At 38.7% G+C, this 26,793-nt stretch overlaps 2 protein-coding genes and 1 long non-coding RNA gene across 3 annotated transcripts; 2 read left to right on the top strand and 1 right to left on the bottom strand.

The window, feature by feature from the left end:
- The first annotated feature begins 504 nt into the window (after positions 1-504).
- LOC140835424 (uncharacterized) lies at positions 505-6,384 on the top strand. The gene is made up of 7 exons (XM_073200917.1): positions 505-902; positions 1,924-2,002; positions 2,097-2,182; positions 2,275-2,506; positions 3,025-3,490; positions 5,713-5,879; positions 6,316-6,384. The coding sequence occupies exons 1-7, from the start codon at positions 505-507 to the stop codon at positions 6,382-6,384; spliced, it is 1,497 nt and encodes a 498-aa protein (XP_073057018.1).
- Positions 6,385-8,641: 2,257 nt separating this feature from the next.
- On the top strand, positions 8,642-10,795 carry LOC140833979 (uncharacterized). The gene is made up of 2 exons (XR_012118625.1): positions 8,642-10,159; positions 10,392-10,795. It is a non-coding gene; the product is annotated as an uncharacterized lncRNA (long non-coding RNA).
- On the bottom strand, positions 10,500-14,393 carry LOC140833978 (cytochrome b6-f complex iron-sulfur subunit 2, chloroplastic). Its single transcript, XM_073198531.1, has 5 exons — positions 14,200-14,393; positions 13,852-14,096; positions 12,114-12,231; positions 11,440-11,622; positions 10,500-10,794 (listed from the first exon to the last, which is right to left on the bottom strand). The coding sequence occupies exons 1-5, from the start codon at positions 14,314-14,316 to the stop codon at positions 10,693-10,695; spliced, it is 765 nt and encodes a 254-aa protein (XP_073054632.1). The 5' UTR covers positions 14,317-14,393; the 3' UTR covers positions 10,500-10,692.
- Between the last annotated feature and the right edge of the window lie 12,400 nt (positions 14,394-26,793).

The raw sequence follows: 26,793 nt of genomic DNA, 5'->3' as shown, positions 1-26,793 counted from the left end.
GTGTACAAGAGGTAAATCATTAATTTTTTTTTGACGATTTTGGGATAATTGCTGGTAGAAAATTTCTTAAGTTTCAACGTGACCAGATTTGAAGGTATGATTTGTCGCAGAACGGATATATATTTCAGGTGTAGCCACATATGTATTGCTAGACTTCGGAGCTACACATTCGTTTATATCCGGGTCATTCGTTAAGCGACTAGGAATCATACCCGAGGCGATGGATTTGCGTTTTAGAGTATCGATTCTTTCCGGGGATCATATGTTTACCTCACAGATAGTGAAGAGATTGGAGCTTCAGTTATAGAATAATGCGGTGCAGACAGATTTGATCGTGCTACCATTGCCGGAGTTCGATATCATTTTGGGTATGGATCGGATTTTCTCGAACGGAGCTATCATAGATTTTCGACAGAGTTCAGTATCTGTCCGGCCGCCCAGCGGTAAGCCATTTGTATTTGAGGCAGCCAGACATAAGCATATGCCGCACATAATTTCTTGCATATGTGCAAGGAAACTCGTGAAGAGAGGTTGCCAGGCATTCTCGGCCAGTATTGTGTCAGTGACCGAGCCATCAGCCATAGATTAGTGGAGGTCGAAGTAACCAGAGATTTCCCTAGTGTTTTCCCTGACGATGTTTCAGGCATTCAATTGGACAGGGAGGTGGAATTTTCTATTGAGCTCATGCCAGGTACCGTGCATATATCTAAGGCACCCTATTTTCTAGCACCTGCAGAGATGAAAGAACTGAAAGATCAGATACATGATTTTCTAGATAAGGGTTTCATCCGCCCTATCTTTCCTCCATGGGGCGCACTGGTACTGTTTGTTAAGAAGAAAGATGGCAGCATGCGGCTCTACATTGATTACAGAGAGCTGAACCGTGTCACAGTCAAGAACAAGTATCCACTTCCCAGGATCGAGGATTTATTTGATCAGCTTCAGGGAGCATCAGTATTCTCGAAGATAGACCTCCGATCTGGATACCATCAGCTGAAAGTAAGAGATTCTGTCGTCCATATGACGGCATTCAGGACGTGTTATTGGCACTATGAGATTTTGGTGATGTCCTTCGGTCTGACTAACGCACCAGGGATCTTCATGGATCTCGTGAATCACGTGTTTCAACCATATTTGGATCAGTTCGTCATAGTTTTCATAGACGACATCCTGATCTACTCGAGAAGCAGATATGAGCACAGTTAGCATCTGAGGACCGTACTGCAGACTTTACATGACAAATGGCTATTTGCCAAGTTCAGTAAGTGCGAGTTCGGGTTTGACAGAGTGACATTCTTGGGCCACATTGTATCCCGAGATGGAGTAGAGGTAAATCCCAGTAAGGTAGAGGTACTCGGGATTGGCCAGTGCCTAAGATTGTGACAGAGATCCACAGTTTCTTGGGTTTAGCAGGGTATTTATTGGAGGTTCTTACAGGGTTTTTCTTCCATCGCGGTGCCATTGACCACCTTGATGAAGAAGAATATGAAGTTTTTTCGGGGACCCGAATACCAGGAGAGTTTTGACAGGCTGAAGCAGGCGTTGACTACAACACCAGTTTTAGATATGCCATCATGGCAAGGAGATTTTGTAGTGATGCTTCGAAACTCGGTTTGGGCGCCGTTCTGATTCAGCATGACAGAGTTATTTCCTACGCGTCCAGACAGCTGAAGGTTCATGAGAAGAATTATCCGACTCATGACCTCGAGCTAGCATCAATAGTTTTCGCCCTAAAAATTTGGAGACATTACTTGTATGGGGAGAAGTGTAGGATCTTCACTGATCACAAGAGTCTGAAGTACTTTTTCACACAGAAAGAGCTGAACATGAGACAACGGAGGTGGCTAGAGCTAGTGAAGGATTATGACTACGACATTAGCTACCATCCAGGTAAAGCTAATTTACTTACTGATGACAATGGAGGTGGATAGAGCTAGTGAAGGAAGACTGCAGTGATTACTCAGTTGTCAGTAGAAAGACCGTTGCAAGCAGAGATTCAGAGGTTTGAGCTTGTAGTTTATTTCAAGGGCATCGCCCCTAATCTTTCTACCCTAACAGTGTAGTCGACATTGAGGGACATGATCCGAGCATGGCAGACTTCTGACGAGCAGTTACAGAAGTGGAGACTTAGTGATAAAGCTAAGGGCCGGAGGTTATATACATTTGTGGACGACATAGTAAGGTATCATGACCGACTGTGGGTTCCTAACACTGATTCCCTGAGAGAATAAAGATTGAGCGAGGACTATATCACCCCGTACTCTATCCATTCAGGGGGTACGAAGATGTAGAAGGATCTTCAGTCCATTATTTGTGGCCGGGAATGAAGAGAGATATTCTGCATTTCGTCCCCGAGTGTTTGACTTGTCAGCAGGTTAAGACTGAGCATCCGAGACCTATAGGGAAGCTGAGACCACACCCTATTCCCGAGTGGAAATGGGAGAACATTACCATGGAATTTGTAACAGGGCTTCTGAGGACGACTGGTGGGTATAATGTTATTTGGGTGATAGTCGATCGAATCACTAAATCAACACACTTTCTACTGATCAGGAAGACTTTCAGCATGACTCATTATGCAGAGCTGTACATGACATATATAGTTAGGCTGCATGGGATTCCAGTGTCGATTGTGTCCGACAGGGATCCGAGATTTACGTCTGTCTTTTGGAAGAGTCTACATCATGCATTGGGTACTAATCTGCTATTCCATACTGCCTTCCACCCTCAGACCGACGGACAGTTAGAGAGGGTGATTTAGATTCTTGAGGACCTACTCATACCTTACATAATCGACTTACAGGGTAGCTGGGAGCCGAAGTTACCTCTCGTGGAGTTCACGTACAACAACAATTATCAGGCATCGATCAGTATGGATCCATATATGAGGCATTATATGGGAGGAAGTGCAGATCCCCAATGTATTCGGACGAGGTATGATAGAGGGCAGAGATGGAACCAAATATTTTCAGTCAGACTGCTGAGTTAGTGGTCAAGATTCGAGATAGAATGAAAACTGAACAGAGCCGACAGAAGAGTTACACAGATCAGTGGCGCAGAGATCTTGAGTTTGCCGTAAGGGATCAGGTGTTCGTGAAGGTTGCACCAATGAAAGGTGTGATGAGATTTGGGAAGAAGGGCAAGCTCAGTCCTAGATTCATAGGACCGTTCGATATCCTGGAGAGAGTTGGGACACTCGCACACGGAGTTGCGTTACCATCAAATCTGGCGGGAGTTCATGATGTATTCCATGTCTCTATGTTGCGGAAGGACATATCGAATCCTTCGTATGTGTTGAACTATGCACCACTTCAGTTGACACCGAACCTGTCTTATAAGGAGAGACCCACTCAGATATTGGATACGCTGGAGAGGAGGCCTCGGAACAAGGTGATCCACGTGGTCAAAGTCAAGTGGCTGACTCATTATGAGGAGGAGGCTACATGGGAGATTGAAACCAAGATGAGGTGTCGCTACCCAGAGTTATTCGGTACATTTTAAATTTGAGGACGAAATTCAATTTAAGGGGGGAAAATTATAAGGTTTAGGAAATTCGAGCTACGTAATCCGACTGCAAGCAATCTAGGGTTTTACAAAATACATGTTTAATGATTTCAATGCATCTAATGCATGAATATTGCATGGTTAGATGTTGTTTCATGTGTATTTTAAAGTTTCATGCATTTGAATTTTAAGTTGCATTTATGCTCGAACGAGTAACAAAGACCGGGGACAATAAGGAAAAATATTTTTATTGAATAATTAATTTTAATTATTTACTATGGGGTGTTTTTAAGTATGCTTTTTGAAAATAGGTCTTGGTTGGGTATTTTACTCGCCGAGCTATATTAACCGGTACACAAATTTTAGCAAATTAGGATACTTTTTGAGGGTTCGGGTAATATTTTTAAATAACATAACAAAAAAAATTATTTTTCGAGAGTGTTATTGGGCTTGTTGGGTTTGTTTTAATACTTAATGGGCTCAAAACCCTTTTAATCCTTTTAAAATCAATTTAGGGCTCATTAATGCTTGACATTTTATTTAAACACTACCCTAAACTAACCTTAAACCTAATAATACCCTAGCAGCCGTCCCTCCCCCTCCATCAACATACTCCCCTTTTTTTCAGCAGCAAAACCACAGCAAACCCTCGGCCCCTTCAGTTTTCAAAGAAATCTTCCTCCCCGCCTCTCTGGTTCACGTCCCGCGCATAGTTCTTCGAGCTTTCAAGTGTATAATCATCAAGGCACGCCATGTATCTTCATTTTTATATCATTCATACTGTATTTAGGCTGATATGTGTGCTTTATATGTATAATGCTCGATCCTTGCACGGTTTTACGTTTATGCTTTCGATTTGTTCATGAAATCCACATGTTTATGCATTCAACTCACGTTTTATGATGCAAGGGGCTGCAAGTATTAGGTCCTGATGGGGCTGCTCATGTCGAGGATCAAGATATGTTAGGTGCTGGAGTCTCTAGTTGTCGAGCTTACAAGGGAATCGTCCGGATCGAGAGGTTTGTTCAAGGTGTCGGGTAGATCGCATGATAGGGGGAGCCGACAGTGCGAGGGTGACTCCAGTCGTTGGACCAGACTCTGGTGGGTCTGAGTCATGGCCTGGAAGAGCTCGAGTGTAACGCCCAAATTCAGTACACGTAAAACCCATGTATTTATTTAATTGTTAAATTATTTATTTAAGTTTAAAATGATTTTAGTGATGCATGATTTATGAAATTGCATTATTTTAAATTATTTATGTTTATGTGATGCACGTTAAAATATTTTCTTGAGCTTCATGTTTCAGGCGATTATTCGATGCAGGATCGAGGAAAAGAGACTGTCGACGATTTTGGCGATTTTAAAATGTGGTATTTTATTTTAAGTTAGGATTGTGGCATTTTAAATGATTTATTTAGTTTTATCATATTTAAAGTCTAATTTAATTATTAGGTGATTTTCTGACTTTAAAGTTTTAAAGATTTGCCAATTGTACATTTTATTTTAAATCAAGAGATTTTATTTAAATTTAGAGGAATGTTAGTATTTTAATTAGTTGTTAATTATTAATTTAGCACATAATTACCCCTAATTACCTACAAACACACGCGCACACACATTATCACCCACACACACATACACAACACACACAATTCTCCCTTTCATTTCATTTCAATTTTTTTTGAGAGCAAAACTTAGGTTTTCTCGAGTTCCCCTCTTCTCTGTATTTTCCAGCAATTCTTGTTCGTTTTCTTCATATAAAATCGTGCCACGTTCGTCCTGGATCAACCCTCGCATCCTTCCCGCTTCGGTATCGTCAATTCGGTAATTTTAAATACCAAAAGGCATGTATATTCTTTAGTTTATGCATCGATCTCATTATAGTACATGTTCTTATGTTTATTATGTGTAAAAATTCATGTATGTTGTGCAAAGTTTGAGCAAAAATTGGTTAGATCTATTTTGAAATGATTTTAGATCTGGAAACCCGAATTCTGTTGTCATTTCGATTCCTGCGAAAATTTGGTCAACTTTTTGAGAAAAATTTCAACATATAAAACATATTACTTTTCGATAACTTTGATTTGACAGTAAATTCGTAATTTTTGGACCAGAAACGAGTGAGTTATGATCGTTTTCGTGGGACTGCTCAACTGTAATTTTCTGAAAATGTGTTCTTGACGTGTTCTTGAAGTTTATTTGTTGCAGGCTTCGTTGGGAACCGTTGGGTGATCGCTGATGCGTTTAAGTATTGTGAGTATGAATTTGGGATGATTTTTGGTGCTTTGTTTTGTGTCGATAGGTTCTTGGTTGCATTAGAAGTCGTAGGAAACATATTGGTGTCAAAATGTCGTGTTCACAATTTGAGTTACGTTGTATGATTTGCTTCATTGTTTTGAGGCGTCATTGGAGTTTGAATCATTGCCATAGTATCCTAGGATTGGTCTCGAGGTGTTGCTTCACGGTCCGTATGATTGAGTTAGGAGGATTATGCCACAAGTGTAGTGATTTCCGTTGGTTTACAATTCAAGTGTTACAGCCAATCACCTGATTCTGAACACATTCCGCCATGGATGCTAATAGAAAAGAAAAAAAGAGTTGATCTTGCGTGCTCCATGTGACAAAAATCGGATTCACTGGGAAAGTCGATTCTCCAGCATCAATCATTTTGGGTGGGATGGGCGTATCTTCACGAAGCAAATGCCCAAGACCCAATCCTCAAATACCTGAGAGTATTTGTAATTGCCAGAGAAGAAAGTTGTCATCGTTCAATTTCACTGCATTAATTTGATTTGCTGGGTTTACTAACAGAGGATTGATACTTGGGTTGGTGGTGGTGAATACACTAGACTCAGTGTGAGAAGTGGCTTCCGCCATTGATGGCTCTAATACCACGATAGAAAAATAAAAGGAACAGAATATAATTGAGGGAATTTTGAAGTGCTTCTCTATATTACGTAATGAAGGAATTACATGGGTATTTATACAAGGGCATGAAAGATAAACTATGCTTAACAAATTAACAAATAAAGGAATCAATTCTGTTAGTTGGTTAGACCCTACAACATTCTACAAGCTTCTAGAAAATATCCACGCATGTGATCTCAAGCATGTGGGTAAGAATGTGATGATGTGTTCCTTTAGTAGACGTATTACTTGAACTGCCCCCGCAAGCTTAGCGAGGGATTTAGCACAACGCTAAGCTTGGATCGAAACTTGATAAAGCTGGCAGCAGATAAAGGTTTGGTAAGAACATCTACAATCTGATCACAAGACGGAACGTGACGAACAAATAGAGCATTGGAGAGAACCTTTTCTTGAACAAAGTATAAGTCAAGCTCAAAGTGTTTTGTCTTGGAATGTTGGACAGGATTAGCACTAAGAGCAATGGTACTCATATTGTCACAACAGAGAGTTGGGATATCATCCAGGGGAACATGTAGATCTGTTAGGAGGGATCGAAGCCAAAGCAACTCAGCTGTAGCATGAGCCAAACTCTGATATTCAGCTTCGGTACTAGATCGAGAGACAACTTGTTGTTTCTTGGAACTCCAAACAATGGGAGAATGACCAATGAAGCAGCAGAAGCCAGAGGTGGAGCGACGATCATCTGGATCATTTCCCCAATCTGCATCACAAAATCTCTTGCGAGATAATCGTGCACATGCCGTAAGATGAATCCCAAACTGAATAGAACCAGTAAGATATCGAAGGATTCTTTTGACAGCTTTCCAGTGTGTTTGAAGAGGATTTTGCATGAATTGTCAGACCTTGTTTACACTGAAGGCGATGTCTGGCCTGGTAATGGTGAGATATTGCAAGGCACCAACTGTACTTCTATATAGTTTGACATCATCAAACGGATCACCTTCCTTGGCCGTGAGTTTGAGACTAGTAATCATAGGAGTTGGCAGAGACTTGGCAGTGCTCATTTTTGTTTTGATAAGAAGATCTTGAACATATTTGGTTTGACAAAGAAAGAAGGACCCATCTGAAAGTTTGGAGACTTCAATACCCAAGAAATAGGATAAGTTGCCTAAATTTTTGAGTGAGAACTGGCTGTCCAGCTTGTTGATGAGAGCGGTAATAGTATTGGAGTCACTTCCTGTTACAATTATGTCATACACGTATACAAGAATATAAATAGTAGAGACAGAACATGATCGAAGAAATAACGAGGGATCAGCTTTCGAGGCAGAGAAGCCCATCTGTTGTAGGGCTGATTTGAGTTTGTCAAACCAAGCACGGGGCGCTTGTTTAAGGCCATAGATAGCCTTATGTAATCTGCAAACCAAGGTGGAATCATTCTTCGTGTGTTCAAATCTGGAGGCTGTTGCATATAAATGATCTCAGAGAGAGAGCCATTAAGGAAGGCGTTGTTAACATCTAGTTGATGAATGGACCATTGCTTGGTCAAGGCAATGGTAAGGACAAGGCGAATTGTAGTAGGTTTGACAACTGGATTGAATGTTTCAGAGAAATCAAAACCAGCCACTTGAGAGTAATCCTTGGCAACAAGTCGAGCCTTATGACGAGCAATGGAACCATCAGAGTTAGTCTTGAGTTTAAAGACCCACTTGCAACCAATTATAGACGCATTAGCTGGAGGAGTAACTAATGACCAGGTGTGATTGCGCATGAGGGCATAATACTCCTCACACATAGCATTGTGCCATGCTGCACTTGATAAGGCATCACGAAGATGAACAGGTACTCCATCAAAGGATTGATGTGCCACAAGGACTTTAGTCTTGAAAATTCCAGCTTTGGATCTAGTAACCATATGATGACTGTTTACTGGTAACAGATCAGAATTTTGTAGGTTATTTAGACTAGGGGGTGAACAATTGTCGATGGACAGAGGAGACTCAGAGCATTCTTGTGCTGAACCAAGGTGATCATAAGAAGCAGTAGGTGTATCAGACGAATGTGAAGAAGGAGGAAGTGGAGAAATAAAGGAAGGTGGAGTGGATAACAAGAGAGGAGTTGAGGAGCATGTAGGAGAAGAACTGTTCAGTGAGGGTGGATTGCGAGAAAAAGGGAAGACAACTTCATCAAATTTAACATGACGAGTAACATAAATCCTCCCATCCGTACTAAGACATTTATAGCCTTCGTGTTTTTGGTTGTTGTGACATGATGAGAAGCTCCCGAATCAGGGAACCACCATTCATCATTGAGCTCTTCCTGTTGTTTCATAGCCATTGCAGCTGTAGGGGAAAAATTAGTGTCTCGCATGTGCTAACGAGACTGGAAAGAGCCAGAAGTTCTGTGATGCGGAACAAATTCTTTATCAAATCGATAAAAGCATTTCTCTGCAATATGATTGGAATACCCACAAATTTGACATTTCGATCAGGCATTGCCCTGGTTCCAATTCTTCCGACCAACTCTGAAAGAGCGGCCACGGCCTCGATGTGAGTTGCGAGTATAGACATTCTCTCGGCCTCTGGATTGAGGGAAAGTAGTGACATGAGCAGCAGCAGTGGGTATGGAGTTGTCTGTAGTGATATGGTAAGATTCAATGCGCCCTTCATGAGCGAAAAATAGTGCACTAGCATTGGTAGCAGACAAAAATTCAGATCTGGAGGTAATATGAACAACAACCGATTCATATTCAATCCCTACACCCCCCCAAGAATATAAAGAACATGATCTTCTTCAGAAATGGGATGACCACATGCTGCAAGCATATCAACATAGGTTTTCATCTTGCTAAGATAGTCCTTCATGGTTTGGCCACCCTTCTTAAGTGTTTGCAATTGAAGCTTAAATTGCATTACTCGAGCCTTCGATCTGGAGGCAAACAGGTGAGTGACGCGCAACCAAAGTTCCGCAGTAGTGTTACAGCCAATCATCTGACTCTGAACACATTCCGCCATGGATGCTAATAGAAAAGAAAAAAGGAGTTGATCTTGCCTGCTCCATGTGACAAAAATCGGATTCACTGTGAAAGTCGATTCTCCAGCATCAATCATTTTGGGTGGGATGGGCGTATCTTCACGAAGCAAATGCTCAAGAACCAATCCTCGAATACCTGAGAGTATTTGTAATTGCCAGAGAAGAAAGTTGTCATCGTTCAATTTCACAGCATTAATTTGATTTGCTGGGTTTACTAACAGAGGATTGATACTTGGGTTGGTGGTGGTGAATACACTGGACTCGGTGTGAGAAGTGGCTTCCGCCATTGATGGCTCTGATACCACGAGAGAAAAACAAAAGGAACAGAATATAGTTGAGGGAATTTTGAAGTGCTTCTCTATATTACGTAATGAAGGAATTACACTGGTATTTATACAAGGGCATGAAAGATAAACTATGCTTAACAAATTAACAAATAAAGGAATCAATTATATTAGTTGGTTAGACCCTACAACATTCTACAAGCTTCTAGAAAATATCCACACATGTGATCTCAAGCATGTGGGTATGAATATGATGATGTGTTCCTTCAGTAGTCGTATTACTTGACTTTCTGTATAGGCATGCAACTACCTATCTTTCCCCACACATGCTGTCTGATTGCATGTACTCACATATGCCCCCAACACATGTTACAAACATTCCCATGAGGAACTGTCAACACATTCTGCTTGGCACCTATTCTCGCCAATAGTTGGTGCAATGACCTTAGCCCAGCTGACTGATCTATGAGGTATGTTAGTATAAATATGTAGCTAATAATCATCTATATATATGTTCTTAATTTAGTTTTTAGTTCAAAAAACAACAAAAGGACTAGTAGATTATCATCATATAAATTAAAGTAGTTGAAAGTAAAAAATTTGAATGAGAAAACCATCTGATACAAACAAAATTTTTATGAGTAAATGAAATAACTATTTAATTAATTACAAAATCCATTTTTTGAAGTCTTAACTTTCAAGTTTAATAAAGAAAATAAACTGGCATTTAGCTAGTTTGACAGATAATTGAGACTCGACCTCTGTATTTTGTCCCAATTGTTATAGTTCTGAAGGACCTTACACTGAATCTGTTGAACAGCCATATAATAATCTGTATAGTATTTCAGAAGTTGAACATGATGCGATTTTAAAAAATGCACTGATATACATGAATATATTGTATAACACAAAATGCCACTAAATAGGAAATGCTCTTTAGCTAAAATTCTGGTGACTTCAGGATTGTCTTGGAGACATCCAATGCTCTACACAATCACAAGATTTATGCCCACCACGGATTTTCGCCAGTTCTAAAATCTGTTTCGACCCATGGAACAAATATTACCTTCCCTTCATCAACATCAGCATGTACCAAGGCCAATGACTGCACGCAGAAGTAAGGTGAACTAGTCAGCAGCGTGAAATGTAAACAAAAATAGAAAGACGGCCCATGAAGCGGAGTACACGTGAATATAAGAAAAAGTCTTATGCAAGATCTGGTAGTTTTAGTCTTAATCTCAGTCGTTAGAAATCTCAGTCATTAGGCAGTGTACTAGTAATGGAACATCAGTCGAAGGCAAGCAATTCTATCTGTCACTCCATTCATAGTCCAAACATGTAGGGATGTACATGGCAGGGAAGGGGTTGTGTGGCCTGGGGGCGTTGGTCCCCTTGGCATGAAAACTGTTTTTAATTTTATGTCTAGTGTTTTCTTATGATTTCAAGTTCCCTCGGCTCGTTTCGCCCACCATCCTCTCCATTTCTTGGCTCCATCCCTAAACACAAGCTAAGTCTTGAGAATGAAAGAAAGAACTTATAACACGTTCCTTCAGATTGTTTACCCGCCCCTGATTGTAAACAAAACTGCGTTGTTCGTCATCCAACGAACCAAAAATAAGTAAAATCTTTGTTTTTTTCTATTTTAACTTGGCCAATGTTTCAACATATAAAGCCAAAATTTTGGAAGCCAACGATAACTGAATGATACAGAGAACTTTATATTTTCGGATGATGATTGGTCCAAACTTACCAAAGGAGCTGGTCCTCTAACAACTCTTCCTTGATTGTTGTATTGTGATCCATGGCAAGGGCAGATGAACTTGTTCTCAGCCTTATTCCATGGCACGACACAACCAAGGTGGGTACACACAGCATTGATGCCATAAGTCGCAAGTGTTTTATCCTTCTCCACAACGAGGTACGTAGGGTCGCCCTGAAGTTCAAAACAACAAATAAATTTTCAAAACGATCATATTCTTATTCCATAGCATTTCATAACATCACATAAAAAGACACTATGATTCTAGAGGAAGCAATCAATATTGGAATATATAAACATCTCGACCACGGCCACATATCGATTAATAAACTTGTGCTTCGTTGCGTACAATATTACATATGTTTGCTACTTGAAAACCACAAGCATCCATTAGTGAGTAGGAAAACCAAGAATTTCATTCATTTTCAGGGGTAAGTTGATGATACTCAGATTTTCAGAGAAATTATACGCAGCACTGCCAATCTGACGACAGATTTCTTGGTCGGGACTTTTTCATCGATAAAGCAACTACCTCTTTGTCACAGCAGCATGATAAAGAAAAGATATAAAAATATTTTGAAAGGCAAATCAGCCCTTAAATATTCAAGAAATAAAATTTATCATCGAAATCCTCCGACCCTTAAAAGTTAAGAAACATTAGTTACCTTCAATCCCTGCGTGAGAGTACGATCACCGGGTCCATGGGTCTTGATCCATTCCGATGCAATAACATCGTTTCCTAATGCATCCTTGGCAACAACACCGCCACCAGCACCTCCAGACCTGTTCTTGGTACACCAATTGGTATATGTCCAAAGTAATTACACAAAAAAGTAGAAGTTGATAGACATCAAATAGTAAACTAATCTCTTATATCTAATTTTGTTTGACTTTATATTTGAGATTATTTGTCAAGAAAATTTAAAGTATTGATTTGAAATATTTGAAGACAAGGAGATAAATGAAAAAGTTAACTGTTTTAATATGTTTTGTGATGTGTTGAAGATATTGAATGACATTATTTTGAAATATATAATGCAATATTTAAAAAGATAATGTCTATCTTGAATATGATGGGTTCTTCTATATAAAAGAGTGTTCAATCATTTTGAAGATTACCGAATGTGGCCATTTGTGGTCGAGGGAGGTCATCGGCTTTAAGTATTATATTGTTCTCAAAGAGTATAAGTAGTTGGGAAGAAAAACAAAACTGTCCTTTTTGTTTTGCAACATCTGCTGTAATAAGCTACTGACAGTTCCATTTTATCATTCTGTTTCGAGACCTTTACAATTTTTGGTGGTACACACATATGATGAGCCTCTTATTCATTCATGGGGAGAGGAAGTTGAAAGTTCTCATGAGAACAATACGTAATTTCAAAGGTTTTCGATCAAGGCAGAGTTGAAAACGAGTGGTATTCGTCAAGTGAAGTCTACTAAACGTGTTTGTTCCAACAAATACTTATATATTGTAATTGTTTATATTTTGTGGATTTGCTTGTTAACTAGGCGTGGCCTTGTGGACTCGAGTCTTTTGGACCAAACCATGTTAAAATTGCATGTTTAATTATTTTGCTTTATGTATTATTTTATTAACCACTCTAATCATGAAAACTAGAAAAAAAAAAAGAGATAACCACATCAACAAGTGGTATCAGCGTGGATATTGAGTTTGGATTTTGAAGGCAATGATATGATACATGATGAAAAATACACAAGTTGATATATCAGAGGGAACATCGTATCCATCACGAAGATAGGGGGAGAACTAATTGAGAATAGGTCTCTTGTGAGACGGTCTCACGAATCTTTATCTGTAAGACGAGTCAATCCTACCGATATTTATAATAAAAAGTAATACTATTAACATAAAAAGTAATATTTTTTCATAGATGACCCAAATAAGATATCTGTATCACAAAATATGACCTGTGAGACCGTCTCACACAAGTTTTTGTCCTAATTAGAACATCTTAGTTTGATTTATAAACTTGTGTTTATTTTTGCCATATAGAGAGTTAAGATATTTTTTATTTTCTTATCTGCTTTATATTTCTCTATTTAAAAGAGTTTTCAATGATTTTGAAGATTGTCGAGTGTAACTAATAAACAGAACTTGATTATGCATGTAGCAACACTTAGGAATTGTAACATATTTCTCAAGAATCCAAATTCATCAACAACAAATGGAAGATTTAAAACAACACATTGGCAGAACATCTCTAAGTACTCTAAAAACATATCCCCCTACTATCAATTCAAGCCTCACTAACCCAACGAAATTTTTAAACAGCTTATACTTTGTTAATCATTAGAACAATTAAACACTCAAGAATTCATAAAATAAAATAAAAAAAAAACCTGCAGAAAAACAAAGAATTAATCAGAAGGCAAACAGTTTACCCTGGTGGAACAAAGAAGTATGTATATGGCAACAGCATCCCGACAGAGGGAAGCGAAATCGCACCCAGAAGCAGCAGATTCATCAGCTGCCTCTTCCCCATGTCTGGCACTCGATCCGCAGGAATGCTCGTGGCCATGCACGAGACTTTCATCCGCTGACCCTTCCCCCCCGCAGCGGCGTTTCTCACGCACTTCAAAAGGGTCATATGCGAAGGCGAGCTCAACCCATTCTTGCTGGAGCACAACTGATCATAGAAAAAGCTGAGAGCAAAGCTGCAGTAACCCGCATGTACAGTAGGAAAGTAAGCATGAGAATGAATTGTCGGATGGCTTTTAGCAGCCAATTACCTGAGATGTGGTGACCGGGGACAGAGTAGTACTGGTGGAAGCCATGGGAGCGGGTTGATTGAAGGTGGAGTTGGTATTTGTGTGAAGAGTGGCGAGAGATGAAGGGAGTGTGGCCATGTGATCACGACCACAGGCATCTCCAGATAAGGTCCTTTCTTGGACATCCACACATTCTTGTAGATACGCCTTGTCGATATTTTGTCTTTCCAATAAAATACTCAATTATATTATAGTTGGAATTAAAATTAGACGAAATTACCGTCAATAAACTTATGGGAGTGAGTATCATGTGACACCGTTTCACGGATCTTAATCTGTGAGACGGGTCAACCTTACCCATATTCATAATAAAAAGTAATACTCTTATCATAAAAAGTAATACTTTTTCATGAATAAACCAAATAATAGATCTGTATCACAAATACGATCCGTGAGACTGTCTCACACAAGTTTTTGCCAACTTATTGTGGATTTTGTTTTTGTTTTTTTTTTTATAACGCTCTTATATGTTTTGAAATAATAATAAAAAAAGTTTCATGGGTTCTATTTCGCAATTTAAGATTATGAAACTCATTAGAAATAGAATAATATATTTTAAGAGATTCTTAGTCGAAACGACCGTCTAAAATAAAGAAAAAGTTCGTTTGAGCTTAAGAACAACATTTTAATGTAAAAATAATATTTTATTGATAAAGACGTTGAGATGGCTTTCTTTCCTTCAAATTAAGAACAACATTTTAATGTAAAAATAATATTTTATTGATAAAGACGTTGAGATGGCTTTCTTTCCTTCAAATTATATAACAAATAAATATATATAAAAATTAGCACTTTTTAAAACAATTGTGAAAGTATAACAATCTGGGGAAAGCTGACACGAATTCTCAATAACAATTGGGAGACCTTCACAAATTCTTGATTTATAAATCCACACTTTTTGTTTTGCTATATAAATGCTATGGCTTTTGTGCATTGTGGAGCCTAAGTTCATTTCTTCGCATAGTGTAGCTCTTATCGGCTATAGATGCTATGGATTTTGTGCTGTAAAATTATTATTATTTTCAATATTATTGTATATAATTTAAAATTGTGGGAAAAATTGTTTTATTAGTTCATAAATCAACAAGCAACTTCTAAATTGTCACGGTTTCAGCATTTATTTTTCCTTTGTAGTTTTTTTTCCCCTAATTTACATGTAAGGTAATTGTTTTTTTCTTTTTTTAATTTTCAAATTATTTTATTTTTATAATATTTCTGATTTATTTAAGGTATTAATATCGTTCGTTTATTTTTCGTAAATTCCATACAATCACTTTTGAAAAGGTAATTTTAGTAAGTTGTATTATTTTTGTAATTATGGTATAACAACAATAATAGCTATATAAATAATAGTTGTATTTGTATAATCATAATTGTAAGGTCTAAAATGCGTAATCTAACTGCATACAAATATAGGAAAAATGAAAAATATCTAATTAAATTATTTTAATTGCATTAATTAAATGTGGTAGGCATGTTTATATGTTTAAAATATGATTTTCTATTAGAATGCATAAAACTATGTTTTAAGGGCTATTCGAGACATGATCGATGAATGGAAACCGGGTGCAGTAAAGGAAAAATATTTTTATTAAATGATTAATTTAATTATTTAATACTTGGCATATTTAATGTAAAAATTTACAAAATGAGGTCTTTTAAGATGTTTTTACGTGTCGAGTCATATTTTAAACCAATAATCGATTTTTGACGAAAATAAGGAATTTTTGGAAGTCGGCTAATATTTTCGAAAACTTTCCTAAATGAAATGTTTTTTCTACTTTCTAATGGATTTATTATACTAAGGTTATTGAGCCTAACTTTCTACCAATTATTTTATCTTAAAAACTTGATCTCCCAAACCCTAAAAACTCCCAAAACTCACGCAGACAATATAGAATTCTAGGGCTTCTCCCCTAGTAGCTGAACACCACACACACACTCACGTTGGAAGCACGTTCACGTTACTTTGAAGGGGATAAACGAAGCAAGTCTCTCACGTCTCTCCGCCAACGTTCTTCGTGTCTAGAGTTGTTTTTCGTGCGTGAAAGCACGCCTTAATCTTTCTTTGCTCATTGTTTATACCATATTATGTGTGATTATACATGTTTGCATGAAAAATATGATACCCTTTCATTTATTTTCGTTTTATGGTATATACATGGAAAACATGATTTTTATTGCATGATTCTTGATGTATATTGTTAAAAGGAAGGGTCTGCCAGGTTTCGATGTTAGGGGCTCAATTTAAAGCGTGTTTAAGGACTCTTGGATGCAAAACTAAGGGCTGGAAAAGAAAAGGGAAGGCCTGCACGAAAATTGGCTCTTTAAAGGTCAAGGTTCGGGTTTTGTCTCTTCGAAGGGGAAGGATGTGAGCCCATTTGGGTCACGTCCAGAGGTCCTAAGAGGGTCTAGTCACGGTCCTAGATGGGTTGAGGAAGGCTGGTGCGAGGAGAAGGGCTGTAGGCGCTAGGATTGGTCGCGCAAGGCTTGTAGGGAACGAGTTGAGGGCTGTGCATGCATGGTTCGCTGGGTCTGGTCCAGCAGCTTGTTAAGGGTTCGGTCACGGTCTTAGGAAAGTTTCATAAGGTCTGGACTTGTTGGCCAAGGTCTAGGGTTGAAGGAATTCATGGATAGTTAGGGCTTATTAGGGCTTGGGTTTCGTTTGAATAAGGAATAAACTTCCAACATGTTCTAGAAGGCTTCTAAGGGTTTTAAATGGCTTGATTTAGGTTTAAAAATGGTTGGTTAGGTGTTAATAAGCTATGGTGAAAGTTTGGTTAAGTTTCGAGTTGATTTGGGATAAAACCAAGACTTCGGTTCAAGTTTTAAAAAAGAATTACGAAGTTAGTCGAGGAGCTTAAGTTTACGACTAAGAAATCTTTTATGGGTATATTTTAAGTTGTCATGGTAAGTTCAGATGAATTCGGGTCGTCGTTCTAAGGTCCAAAGTAAATTGGGAAGTTAGGGTTTTAGGGGAAAAACAGTCATTTTGCACATGAAAAATGTTAGACGTCCTGACAGTATCCTGAATGCTGTAATGAATGTTAAAATATTTATTTTGAAAGGTTATGGAGTTTTATAATAAAAAATGATAAATGTTAAAAAATGAGTTGCATGCTTGGTTCAAGAAAGTGTTATATGCATGAATTTTTATAAGTGATGGATATGATAAAAGGTTTTGGAAGAGGTGATTTGATTGTGACTAATACGAATACGAATAATAAATGATACGATGACATGTAAGGCCAAGCCTCAGCTGACAGGTGAGAGTGTCGCTGATGTCTCCGCCGTCTGGTATCTGGTAATACGTAAGATTGATCAATCGACAAACAAATGATACGAAAGTCACAATTAATTATCCAAATTCAATAAAAGAAAACATATATTTATATGATGAAAGGAAATGATTTAAATTTTATGCATGTTCATTGTAAAGCTATTTTATTAAACGTATTTTACCCTGTTGTATGTGGATGTATATGTGTTACTTGTTATCACGGTTGAGGTTTGCTGAGTCATTAGAGTCACTAGGTGTGAATAATGTAGATGAGGATAATTTTGATGATATTGGAGGACTTGACGGTTAAACTGGCTGGACTGATGATGCACATAACCCGATGACCATTGCTAGCTTTCCGCACTATTATGCTTTTACAGTACTTTAAAGATTTTATGACTTTCTTTGAGTGATTTTTGAGAGGATTTAAGAGTCTATCCTATATTTGAAAAATATTAGCTTTAGGTTTTAATTTGATGATTTTACGTTTTGCAACACATTTTAGATTTTGAGTAAAATAGTTGGTGAGTTTATTTTAAAAGATGCAAAAGTATTTATATATATGTAAGTATATTCGGTCGAAAGTTTTAAAGGAAGAAAAAAATTTCTAGTACATTTTAAATAAAACGAGTAGTAGATGTTTCAATTAGTATCAGAGCAACTTTCTTGCAAAGGGTTGTGTCATCGCCCGTTCTTTTGTGATGGTACCTGCATGTTTACATGACTTATATGCTTAAGTTACATGTTTAAATGCTTTCTAAAGTTAATTTATATATATGATTAAGTTGCTCGATAAAGGATCATGTGAGGCCCGGGGCCGAAGAGGGCGGGGGGTGATCGCCGGTGCCATCAGTTGCACGGACAATGAGCGGCTTCTGGCAGGCTTCTAAGTGAAGGGAACATGAATGAACCGACCCACACGGGAATGAGAGGGATTCCGAGACTGGGAAATGTAATGGACTGAACAGTTGAAGAGGGCTTAAAAGATTTGATTGTACTACTCATATCACGAAGGTGCATCTTCTTTTCGGTAGCTCATCACATAAGAACTCTAAAGTGAAGCGTGCTTGACTTGGGGCAATTTTGGGATGGGTGACCTCCTGGGAAGTTTCCCAGGGTGCGTGTGAGTGAGGACATAAGCACGCTGGAAAGACTCGTCTTGGTACAGTGAGGACAGTCGTCGAATCTGGGGCGTTACAAGTGGTATCAGAGCCGACCTCTCTTAGTACGGTGTGGTTCGGGGACGAACCAAGCGGAAGCTGGTGGGCATGTGAGGCCCGGGGCCGAAGAGGGCGGGGGGTGATCGCCGGTGCCATCAGTTGCACGGACAATGAGCGGCTTCTGGCAAACTTCTAGGTGAAGGGAACATGAATGAACCGACCCACACGGGAATGAGAGGGATTCCGAGACTGAGCAATGTAATGGACTGAACAGTTGAAGAGGGCTTAAAAGATTTGATTGGTACTACTCATATCACGAAGGTGCATCTTCTTTTCGGTAGCTCATCACATAAGAACTCTAAAGTTAAGCGTGCTTGACTTGGGGCAATTTTGGGATGGGTGACCTCCTGGGAAGTTTCCCAGGGTGCGTGTGAGTGAGGACATAAGCACGCTGGAAAGACTCGTCTTGGTACAGTGAGGACAGTCGTCGAATCTGGGGCGTTACAATTTTTATATGCTGAATGATTAGAAGCTTAGATTTAAAAGCATTTTGGTTATGTTTAGAATTGGAAAACATTCGAACATAATGTCTCCTAGGTGTGCACTTAGTACTGATAGGCAAGCTGATGCTAATGAGGATCTTCAAGAGAATGTACCATCTCCCAATGGGGATGTTGCTACTCGTGTTCTAGAGGGCATGTCACGTTTGTTTGAGCAGTAGGCTCCGAGACCACAACACGATATGTGATCAATTCAGGAGGCTTGGTCCGAAGGGTTTTTTAGGCACCACCAACCCATTTGTTGTTGAGGGTTGGATAAGATCCCTTGAGGTGCACTTCTGTTATCTGAATATGGGGGACGCTGATCGAGTTAGGTATGCTACTTATATGTTGCGATATGATGCTTCTCTTTGGTGGGAAGGAGCTGAACATGGTGTCAATCTAGCCATCCTCACTTGGGTGCAATTCAAGAACATTTTCTATGAGAAGTATTTTACTGGTGATGTTAGAGGGCGCTTGAAGAGGGAGTTATGACTCTCTTTCAAGGAGGCATATCTGTGGCTGAGTTCATCAGGAAGTTTGATATGGGTTGTCACTTTGTGCCCTCATTGCGAGAGATGCTGCTGAGAAGTTGAGGCATTTCTTGGATGGCCTTCGACCTACTATATTCCGTGATGTGATGTTGATGTGAACCGCGGATTATGCAGCTACCAATGCTTGTGCTTTCCAAGCTGATCAAGCCTTGAAAGATATTGACTTTGAGATGCAGCGCAAGAGGCATCAGCACCAGCAGAACTCTCAACTAGTCAAGAGGCAATTTACGGGACCTCCCGAAGCTCGAGGGCAACAAAAGCCCCAAGAACAGCTGAAGAAACTGGGGCAATAGAAGCCACCACAGGTTGGAGCCCCAAAATCTGAAGAGAGACCACTGTGCAAAGAATGCAATCACCCACACTACGACAAGTGCATGTGGGGAGCATACAAGTGCTTCATTTGCAAGGAGAAAGGACATAAAGCCATTGACTGCCCAAAGAAGAAAGGACCAAGTATTGGCAGAGCTTATGTTATGCATGGTGAGGAGACATTTTCGAAAATTCAAGGACTAAATTAAAAAGTTTTGAAATTTCAAGGGCAGTTTTGAGAATCCTAGAAAACCAGGGCTTGTTTCCATAATCTCTGTAATTTTAGAGATTAAAATAATGAATTTCAAAAGTTTACGGCCTAAATTCGAAATTAATTGGGGCTAAGATGCAATTTTCAAAAACTTAAGGTCCAAATATAAAGAATTTAAAAACTTTAAGGGGTGGAAATGCTATTTCAAAACTTATTTGGGAAAATTGTGTATTTTTCGAGATTTGTTAAGGGTCAAAAGTGATAAATTTCGAAAATTTTGAGTAATTAATGATAGTAATTCTACAGGTTTCTGACACAATTGGACTTGATGTTATATTTGTCGCAGGAAGGATATTCATTTTAGGTGTAGCTACCTGTGCATTGCTGGAATCAAGAGTTACACACTCATTTATATTCGATACATTCGTCAAGCGACTGAAAATTATACCCGAGGATTTGGAATTGGGCTTTAGAGTTTTTATTCTTTCTGGTGATCAAATGGCTACATCAAGCATTGTGAAGAATTTGGAGCTTCGTTTAAAAAAGGATATGGTTCGAGCAGATCTCATCGTACTTCCGATGCCTGAATTCGACATCATTCTTGGTATGGATTGGCTATCTTCGAATGGAGCTTCAATAGATTTTCGGCAGAGGTCGGTATCCATTTGACCACCCAGAGGAAATCTTTTGTCTTTGAGGCAGCAAGGAACAAGTAAATGCCGCACATTATCTCCTGTATTTGTGCGAGAAAACTTATGAGACGAGGCTGCCAAGCTTTTCTAGAATGTTTTATTTCAGTGCTTGTTCTTGTCTGTCAAAAGCTAGAGAATGTTGAGGTTGTCAGAGACTTTCCTAGTGTCTTTACTGAGGATATTTCTGGCAATCCACCAGATCGATATGTTGAATTTTCTATTGAATTGATGCCAAGTACATTGCCAATCTCTAAGGCACCTTATCATATAGCACCAGCCGAGATGAAAGAGCTGAAGGATCCAAGAGTTGCTGGAAAAGGTATTATTCGCCCGAATTGTTTTCCATGTGGCGCATTGGTACTATTTGTGAAGAAGAAGGTTGGTAGTATGAGGCTCTGCATTAACTATAGAGAGCTGAACAGAGTCACCATAAAAAATAAGTATCCCTTACCTAGAATCGAGAAATTGTTTGATCAGTTGCAAGGAGCTTCGATTTTCTTGAAGATAGTTCTTCGTTCGGGATACCATTAGCTGAACGTGAAGGAGTCCGATGTTCATAAGACGGATTTCAGGACCCGATATGGGCACTACGAGTTTATGGTGATGCATTCAAGTTGGCCAATTCAACAACGATCTTCATGGATATCATGAATCGCATATTTCCGACGTATCTAGACCAGTTTATCATAGTCTTTTTAGATGACATTCTGATTTACTTGAGGAGAAAAGAAGAGCATAGTCAGTTGTGTTCGAGAAAGTTGTGTTCTTAGGCCACGTTATCTCTAGAGATGGAATTGAGGTTGATCCCAGCAAGGTCTAGGCAGTTAGAGAGTGGCCAGTACCTAAAGCGTGACTGAGATCCGTAGTTTCTTTGGTCTAGCTGGCTACTACTGGAAGTTCATTCAAGGTTTCTCCTCTATTGCAGTTCCCCTGACCGCCTTGACAAAAAAAATGCGAAGTTTATCTGGGGATCAAACTGCCAGAGGAGTTTCGAGAAGCTGAAGCAAGCTTTGAATTCAAGGCCAGTACTATCGATGTCATTAGGGCAAGGAGAGTATGTTCTATATACAGACACGTCGAAGCTTGGTTTAGGCATAATCCTGATGCAGAATGACCCAGTGATAGCTTATGCGTATAGATAGTAGTAGGTTCATGAGAAGAATTACCCGACTCACGACCTCGAGCTTGTAGCAGTAATAGCTCTGAAGATCTGGAAACATTACTTATATGGCGAGAAGTACGACATTTTCACTGATCATAAAAGTTTGAAGTATTTCTTCACCAAGAAGGAGTTGAATATGAGGCAGCGGAAATTGTTGAGTTAGTGAAGGATTAGGACTGTGATATTAGCTACCATCTGGGAAAGGCTAATGTAGTTGTAGGTGATTTGAGTAGAAAGTTAGCAGTTATTACTCATTTTCAATTCAGAAACCATTGCAAGCAGAGATTCAGTGATTCGAGCTTGTAGTGTATGCTAAGGGCGAGGCTCCTAATCTTTCTACTATGACAGTTCAGTCGACTCTGAGGGATAGAATCCATGAAGGTCGGTCTTCTGATGAGTAGTTAAAAAATGGAAACTGAGAGATGAATCTAAAGGTCGGAAGCTGTATTCTGAAAAGGATGACACAGTTTGATATCGAGATCGAATTTGGGTTCTTAGTGACGATTCATTGAGAGAGCTTGTTATGAAAGAAGCCCATAATACTCCGTACTCCATTCATCCTGGAATTATGAAGATGTATAAGGACTTGCAGGCACTTTATTGGTGGCCGAGAATGAAGTGAGACATCTTGTGTTTTGTGTCCGAGTGTTTGACATGCCAGCAAGTTAAGGCAGATCATCAGAAGCCAGCCGGGAAGCTTAAGCCACTTCCTATTCCCGAGTGGAAATGTGAAAATATTACAATGGATTTTTTTGTGGGATTGCCAATGACTATCAAGGGATTCAACGTCATTTGGGTAATTAGTTGAACGTCTTACGAAATCAGAACACTTTCTATCTATTAAGACAACATTACCGTGACATAGTATGCAGAGTTGTACATCCAAGAGGTAGTCTGACGGCAAGGAATTCCAGTGTATTGTTTTAGACAGATATTCGAGGTTCACATCGTCCTTCTAGAAGAGTCTGGATTCAGCGATGGGAACGAAGTTTTTTTTCAGCACAACGTTTCAACCTCAGAACGATAGTCAGTCCGAAAGGGTGATTCAAATTTTGGAGGATCTACTCCGAGCTTGTGTGATCGATTTCCAAGGAAGTTGGGAACTGAAGTTACCACTAGTGGAGTTCACATATAACAATAACTATCAGTCGTCTATAGGTATGGCTCCTTACGAGGCATTTTATGAGAGAAAATTTATATCACCAATACATTGGGATGAGGTTGGTAAAAGAGGGGAATTCGGTCCGGACTTGATCAAGCAGACAACATAGCTAGTGGTCGAAATCCGAGATAGGATGAAGACTGGTCAAAGTCGTGAGAAGAGCTACGCTGATAAGCGACGAAGGGAGCTAGAGATTGCAGTGTGTAGCACGTATTAAGGGTGTTATGAGATTTAGCAAGAAAGGCAAACTCGGTCCGAGGTTCATAGGACCGTTTGATATTCTAGAGAATATTGGAACATTAACTTATAGAGTGGTGTTGCTACCGATGCTGGTCGGAGTGTATAATGTGTTCCATATCTTGATGCTGCAAAAGTACATGTCAAATCATTCACATGTACTGAATTACGAACCTCTGCAGTTGACTCCAAATATGTCATACGAGGAAAGGCATGCGCAGATTCTGGAAAGGCAAGAAAGAAGGCTCCGGAATAAGGTCATTCACATAGTAAAGTCAGGTGGCTAAATCATTCGGAGAAGGAAGCTACTTGGGAAAGTGAGACTGACATGAGGAGTCGCTACTCGGATTTATTCGGCAAGTCTTAATTTCGAGGACGAAATTTCATTTAAGAGAAGAGGAATTGTAAGCTCCAAAATATGATAACGTAATCCAACTGCCAGCAAATCTAGGGAAAATGGAAAATACCTAATTAAATTATTTTAATTGCATTAAATAAATGTGGTAGATATGTTTACATGTTTAAAATATATTTTTCTATTAAAGTGCATAAAAATGTGTTTTAAAGGTTATTCGAGACACGATCGAGGAACGGAGACCGAGGCTGTAAAGGAAAAATATTTTTAATAAATGATTGTTTTTAATTATTTAATATATGTTATATTTAATGTAAAATTTTAGGAAATGAGGTCTTTTAAAATGTTTTTATGTGCCGAGTCATATTTTTAAATCGGTAATCAAATTTTGACGAAAATAAGGACTTTTGGGAACTCGACTAATATTTTCGAAAAATTTCCTACACGAAATATTTTTCTCACTTTCTAATGAGCCTATTATACTAAGGTTATTGTGCCTAACTTTCTACCAATTATTTTATATTAAAAACTTGATCTTCCAAGCCTTAAAAACTCCAAAAACTCATGCACACAATATAGAATCCACCAAGATTTGATCCAAGGCCTGGAACGATCCTTACATCACTGCCCCCTTCTTATAACTCGAGCGGGCCCTATTTGCCCAAAAACATGATAGATCCGATCGACCCCTACACAAACGGTTCCATACCTGAACTTAACATTGAAAACATGTAACAACCTGTTGTACATCATGCCTCATACCTCAAACATGACAGACCCCTTCAAACCAACATAAAAATGTGAGCGATATGTCATGGAAGTCAAGTTTTCTTATGAAAATTCAATGAAAAACATGAAGAACTCATGAGGTCTGCCATATACCGTGCATAAACATTCAAAAATACATATTATTGTGTGAAAGACGAGAAAACAAAGGTATAGGGTGTGCCTTTGCGTATTTACGCTCGAAAACCTTGTTATAATCGCGTAGAACGTACACCGGAGATATGGGGAAGAAACCTTTTGAGAAATTTTGAGAAAACCTAAGGAAAATAGCTTCTGAAATTTTGAAGAAATCTGCTGGAACATGGAGAGGGCGGCAGCCATATGGAGGTAGGGAGATTATGGTTTTAATGATAGGTTTAGATATAATAATTAGTGTATTATGAGCCCTTAATTAAAATAATGAGGTTACGTAGAATTTTAAGCCCATTATACATTAAAATAGTCTCATTTGGCCTAAAAACACTCCCATAAAATATTTCGTTTTGGTACGTTTTTTAAAATATTTCTCGAACCTCAAAAAGTCCGCCGACTTGCTAAATTTTGCATACCGGTTAAAAATATGACCCGGCGAGTAAAAATACTCCACCAAGGCCCATTTTCAAAAATTGATGGGATCGATTAGGGAGTAATCATTGAGCTACAATAGCTCAGTTCTTGAATTATTGAACATCGATGAATGAAATTGAGATTGGTGTTCAAACCAAGCGGAAGAAAGTTGAAATAATCCTTCATAGAAACCATTTAAATATTTTGTAAAGCATTTAAAATATATGCAAGTGAAATGAGTAAAAATATTTTGGTTGAAGCATTTTATCAAACACTTGGTTTGCAATAATTTGGAATTTGAAGAACACATAAAATGCTTCAACAATGCATCTTTAAAATAATGGAAATGATAATTAAATGCAATAAACAAGACACAAATTTGTTTATGGATATTCGGATACTTCAAATTCTCCTACGCCATCCCTTCTTTCCTTTGGAAAGGATTCACTAGAAGACTTTGACTTATACAACTCTTTTGTACAAACCCACTGAGCTTAAGACTTACACTACTGCCTAACTGAACTCCTAGCTCTCAAGATTGTAGGCAGCACCTCACAATCAACATATTGTTGAATGTCTCATATGCAAAGACTACATACGCAACTTTATTGTCTTTGTGCAAGACTCACTCAATTAATCTTTAAAGTTCAACTCTCTTATATATGTGTGAGTGATTGTGTGTGAGGAATTTTTCCTTTACTGTGCACATCTCAAATGTATTCTCACATAAGGGCTTGTGCTCTCAACTAGCATATTTCTTTATGCTAACTTCTCATGCTTTGAATCTCCTTCAAAAGCTCTTTTTTTTTATCTTCAATATGTTGTGTTTATAAGCCCCAACAATAATATATACGTTAGACACAAGAATATGACCTTTTGGAAAGTTTTTGTACTGTTTCTGAGATTGCAACAGTCAAATTCGTCTTGCTGGAAATTTTCCCGACTGGTCAGTTGTAATGCCCGAGATTTAATCATTTTAATCAGACGTTGATTAATTGACGTAATGGAAGTCACAGGAACTCAAATGACGAAGCCGGGCGTTGGTTTATGTTAAGCCAAGATGTTGAATCGAACATCTCAAGATGTTAGGTCGAACATCTCGCGCCCGAGCGGCAGAAAAGCACCGCCCGAGCGCGCAGGTATAATTTGTGAGGGCCGAAAGTTCTTCGCCCTAGCGAGCAACTTTTCACCGCCCGAGCGACAGGAGATGTTCAGCCGAGGATCTCGACCGAAACTGACTCGCCCTAGCGGTAGGTTTTGACCGCCCTAGCGAGATACGTGTAAAATGAAGAATGAGCCACTTGCTTTTATGCATGTTACGAGTGTATATATATATATATATATATATATATATATATATATATACATGCAAGAATTCTTGGAGAATCAGAAATAAAGAACCGAGGGAAGCTCTTGATTTTGATTAAAGATTTTGTCAATCTGTCCGTCTGTTTTTGAATCCGATTACGGTATTGAGTTCCTAGCAACGCAGGCTTCATTTGGACGTAAGTTTTGTTACGTTTTGAGATATTTTGAAAATATGATGTTGCTAGAATTGAATG

This window comes from Primulina eburnea, chromosome 6 (genome assembly GCF_022965805.1).
Source record: "Primulina eburnea isolate SZY01 chromosome 6, ASM2296580v1, whole genome shotgun sequence".
In the NCBI taxonomy this organism is placed as follows: Eukaryota; Viridiplantae; Streptophyta; class Magnoliopsida; order Lamiales; family Gesneriaceae; genus Primulina; species Primulina eburnea.
Note: the sequence above shows the minus strand (reverse complement) of the source record. Positions and strands in the feature narration are given on the sequence as shown.